The 5168-nt window shown below is 41.2% G+C and overlaps 1 protein-coding gene across 1 annotated transcript; it reads left to right on the forward strand.

Annotated features, from left to right (window-relative positions):
- The first annotated feature begins 2084 nt into the window (after window positions 1–2084).
- LOC102044873 (taste receptor type 2 member 40-like) lies at window positions 2085–3020 on the forward strand. Its single transcript, XM_005429970.1, has one exon. The coding sequence runs from the start codon at window positions 2085–2087 to the stop codon at window positions 3018–3020; it is 936 nt and encodes a 311-aa protein (XP_005430027.1).
- The last annotated feature ends 2148 nt before the right edge of the window (window positions 3021–5168 follow it).

Raw genomic sequence — 5168 nt, forward strand, 5'->3', positions numbered from 1 at the left:
AAGACAGTGGCTGAGCCTGGACTTTCTAGTTTAGATCCAAATCAATTAAATTGAAATCATCAGAGGTATAAATAATAGATGTTGCAATGAGTAGATTAGGGCCTTGATCAGCAGTCAATAGGAAGATGGGAATTTGCTTTATGTAGATGTCGGTCTTGTTAAGAATAATTGTGTATGTTGCCTACTATCTGCTCTAATTTCCTTGGAAATCACCTCAGTTTCCCTAACACAGCAGAAAAACAGAGTCAAGACTCAGACTAGAATGGAATCTCTTGGAATGCTTGAAGGTACAATACCTGATACAAATAGAATAGACCTGTTTAAGCACAGGCATGCACACATTCTGTGAACATAAGCCTTCAATGCAGTTTATGGTGACTAAAAACTCCTAATGAGGATTCTGAGGAATTCCCAATATTTTCAGAATATCTCACTCATCATTTTCAAATCTGGTTGAACTCTTGTAAAATACTTGCTGATTCTAAAGGTGTCTATAACATTCCAGCATGGTTCAGGAAAGAATGACATGGCCTTGTGAGATTCCTCCTCTTGCTGAAATAGTGATATGTGTCACTGCATTATTGTTACATCAGAACCAGAGCTTCATGACCCTTTTCCAGCTGCAGGGGGATTTTACATACTTCTAAAGTAAGTGACACAGAAACATACATGACTTGGGCCTTGTGTTCACTAAGCCCATCCTGATTCAATGTGTCTGGCTTGGATGTTGTCAATCTGTTTGAAGCAATGTACCTGTACTTGATCTGAGGTCTGTGCCTGAATTGCTTTATTTTACAAATTAATAAATACAAAGTCAAAGAATAACTTGAGATGGAGTCTTCTTTCCCTCATGACATAAACTGTGCCACAGGTGACAGCACTGGCTTCCATGAACATTTGTTATGCCATTTAACAGGGATGGTAGAAGCTGAGCCCATGGCAATGGCACCCTGACATGCCACTGTCAGCACCATGCATTGTCACCATGCTGGTTCCCAGCCCAGCACCATGAGACACCCGTGTTGGGAGGGTTGGTCCAGCCTCTGCCCTTCCCTGCTCTCCCCTCACCGGCCTTCAGGAACAAACCTCTGAGCTCTCTGACCACACCAACAGGCAAACACATGGGCCGTGCTCAACCCACAATCCGTGTGTGCTGTCCTGCTCCTGCCTGAGCTCTGAGGCACACGGCTGCTTTGCAGGGACATCCTGAACGGCTGCTCTCACACAGTTTGGTTTTATGTTCCCTTATTCCACATTCCTGATGCACATGAGATTCAAAAGCAGTTCTTGTGCTGTTTTCCTTTCTCTTTAAGTACATCTTCCCTCCAAAGCTTCCTTTCCATAAAATTTAATCAAGTAGTTACCAGTTCTTTAGCATACGTTTGCAAATCTAAGAGGGAAAGCAGATAGAAATATTGGAAAGCGCCTCATAGGTTCAGTCTTCTGGAAGACCTTGCTGTCTGTAAGTGACCAGCTAATTAACTATTCTCATATGAATAAAACTATCTTCAACACATATTATATACACCATCTGCTAAACCCTCTGTTCTATTGGAAAATTATAATGCTTTAATATCTCCGTACACAAAAGAAAAACATGATAATCTTCTTTGCAGGACAAATTGGAAAATATCTGATAAAGAGAAGAGGCCATGTCAAGTATGTCTCAGAAACCCTAAAGAGATAACAGTGCAACAAAAGGAGACATTAAGTCATCACCTATAAAATACAAATCTCAGCATGTAATGATGTGCACCAGACTCTGGAGTGCAAATCCACATTTGTAAACCCCGTAGTTCACCTGCTCCATAACCCTTCCAATGCAAATTCTTTCAGCAAAATGAAAGCTATGTAATTGAATCTTGACCACATTTGCATGCTTAGACAAATCAGCTAAGTTATCACTCCCCAAAACAAGATGTAAAACAGCAGAAATATTAAATGACATTAGGATACTTCCGCCCCTGAGATAAATAGGTGAGCATTGTCCATAACAGCTCCTTGGGATTGGAGTGCCTGCCAGATCTGAGGCTTTCAGGAGCCCAGAGGAAGCTGAGGTAATAATTGCAAGCTCTTCAGTTGCAATGATGACATCCTTTGCTCTCCTTTGTCTATCAATTGCGATAATTGAATCCCTGGCAGGAATTCTGGGAAATGGAATTATCTTGGCTGCCTGTTCATTGAGCTGCATTGGGAGCAAAACATGGCCCCCATATGATATGATCATGATCTCACTGAGTTCATCTAAAATTACATTGCAATGCTGGATTATACTGGATTTATTCTTAACTATATTTTGTGAACCCTCCTATTTTGAAGAAAATATGTTTGGATTTATCAAGACGGGCTATATATTTCTGAACTACTCCAGCCTCTGGTTTGGAGCCTGGCTTAGTGTCTTCTATTGCATCAAAGTTGCCAGTTTTACACAGTCTTTCTTCATCTGGCTGAAGCTGCGAATTGCCAGGCTGGTGCCCTGGATGCTGCTCACATCATGGCTCTGCTCCGTCACAACTGCAGTTCCCTTCGCCTGGGATCTCTACAGCGTGCACAAGAACATCACTGCTCCTTCATCCGTGACAAACTCTTCAGCATGGACAACCACAAGGATAGACAGCTCTGGTTTATTATTTTGTCTTTATAATGTTGGTGTAGCTATGCCCTTTATACTGTCTGTTGTTTCAAGTATCCTGCTGGTTCGGTCTCTGTGGATACACACCAGACAGATGCAAAATAATGCAAGTGGCTTCAGGGATCCCAGCTTAGAGGCCCATACGAAAGCCATCAAGTCAGTCTGCTCCTTACTTATCTTTTATGTTACATATTACATAGCTTTCTCTTTTCTTTTATACAATTTGTTTTTATATTTTAGCACCCTAAAATCCATATGTATAGCTATAATGGCTGCCTCTCCTACAGGACACTCCATAGTCTTAATTTGGAGCAATCCAAAGTTTCGAGAGCTGCCAGCTAGGATTTGGCACCACATCAGCTGTTCTGTCAGAACTACATCCATCTAAAAGATCATGATTTATCCTGGACTGTCTAGTTGAGTTCTAATTGAATTTCTTTTAAATCATACAAGTTATAAAGTAATAGAAACTGAAATGTGTAGATTAGGTCACTAATCTGGAATTATGGAGAAAGTGGAAATATTCTCCGATTTACTCTTCTTTCCTTGAAAATCACAGTTTCTCTAAGACAGCAGAAAAACAAGGCCAAGATTCAGACCAGACCCTCTTGAAATGCTTAAAGTTACTAATTCATTATACAAACAGATCAGACCTGCTTGATCACAAGCATGTTTATATTTAATTTGGGAATATGATGCTGGAATGCTGTTTCTGGTTAATACAAGCTCCTAAAGATGATAGTGAAGAATTCCCAATAAGATGGGAATATCTTACTCATAACATTTGACTACTGCTGAATTGTTAGGAAAAAAAGTTGTTTACTCTAAAAGTGTCTTTAAAATTCTGGTAAGGTTCAGTATAAAATGACGTAGCCTTTTGAGCTTCCTTGCTCTTGCTGAAGTAGTGACCCATGTCTGTGTTCCCAGTGAAATGATGCACTGGAGGACTTGCCAAAGTCCTGTCATCACAGCTAATAGGAAAAGTCTCACTACATTCTTGGTACTTTAGGGCTGGAGCTTCATGACCCTTTTCCAGCTGCAGGGGGATTTTACATAATTCTAAAGTAACTGACACAGAAACATACGTGACTTGGGCCTTGTGTTCACTAAGCCCATCCTGTTTCAATGTGTATGATTTTGATGTTGTCAATCTGTTTGAAGCAATGTACCTGTAATTGAGCTGAGGTCTGTGCCTGAATTGCTTTATTTTGCAAATTAATAAATACAAAGTCAAAGAATAACTTGAGATGGAGTCTTCCTTTCCCTCATGACATAAACTGTGCCACAGGTGACAGCACTGGCTTCCATGAACATTTGTTATGCCATTTAACAGGGATGGTAGAAGCTGAGCCCATGGCAATGGCGCCCTGACATGCCACTGTCAGCACCATGCATTGTCACCATGCTGGTTCCCAGCCCAGCACCATGAGACACCCGTGTTGGGAGGGTTGGTCCAGCCTCTGCCCTTCCCTGCTCTCCCCTCACCAGCCTTCAGGAACAAACCTCTGAGCTCTCTGACCACACCAACAGGCAAACACATGGGCCGTGCTCAACCCACAATCCGTGTGTGCTGTCCTGCTCCTGCCTGAGCTCTGAGGCACACGGCTGCTTTGCAGGGACATCCTGAACGGCTGCTCTCACACAGTTTGGTTTTATGTTCCCTTATTCCACATTCCTGATGCACATGAGATTCAAAAGCAGTTCTTGTGCTGTTTTCCTTTCTCTTTAAGTACATCTTCCCTCCAAAGCTTCCTTTCCATAAAATTTAATCAAGTAGTTACCAGTTCTTTAGCATACGTTTGCAAATCTAAGAGGCAAAGCAGATAGAATATTGGAAAGCGCCTCATAGGTTCAGTCTTCTGGGAGACCTTGCTGTCTGTAAGTGACCAGCTAACCAACTCTGGCCATATGAATAAAAATATCTTCAGCATGCATTATATATACCAACTACTAAATCCCCGTGTTCTATTGGATAAATTGTAAGATAAGTTTCACAAGGAATTTGTTCTGGGAAGGAAAGTAGCAACTCCTGTCTTAGTAGGAAAATGACAGTTCTTGGGATTAGGATCCTCTGAAGACATGCATCTTGTCTGAGAGCAGGCATTTTCTCTTTTTCCTCTTCTATTTGCATGCATTATATATACCAACTACTAAATCCCCGTGTTCTATTGGATAAATTGTAAGATAAGTTTCACAAGGAATTTGTTCTGGGAAGGAAAGTAGCAACTCCTGTCTTAGTAGGAAAATGACAGTTCTTGGGATTAGGATCCTCTGAAGACATGCATCTTGTCTGAGAGCAGGCATTTTCTCTTTTTCCTCTTCTATTTGTAATCTAAAGGTTATTTGTTCCCTCCACCTTAAACCTGCCAGTTTGCAACCTGAAGAAGCTTTGGAAGTCATGGAATCAGACCCTTCCAAAACATATGAACTGTTTCCACATCCACCAATGTCACATAATTGCAATGGCAGCTTGATTCACATCTGGTACAGTGAATCAAATCAGGAAACAAACAAAATTCAAAGCTCATCCTGCTCT

This window comes from Geospiza fortis, unplaced genomic scaffold, assembly GCF_000277835.1.
Source record: "Geospiza fortis unplaced genomic scaffold, GeoFor_1.0 scaffold1047, whole genome shotgun sequence".
Taxonomy (NCBI): domain Eukaryota; kingdom Metazoa; phylum Chordata; class Aves; order Passeriformes; family Thraupidae; genus Geospiza; species Geospiza fortis.

Bases quoted from the DNA above. Each gene is read 5' to 3' on its own strand.
- LOC102044873 (XM_005429970.1), top strand. From the start codon at position 2,085: ATGATGACATCCTTTGCTCTCCTTTGTCTATCAATTGCGATAATTGAA.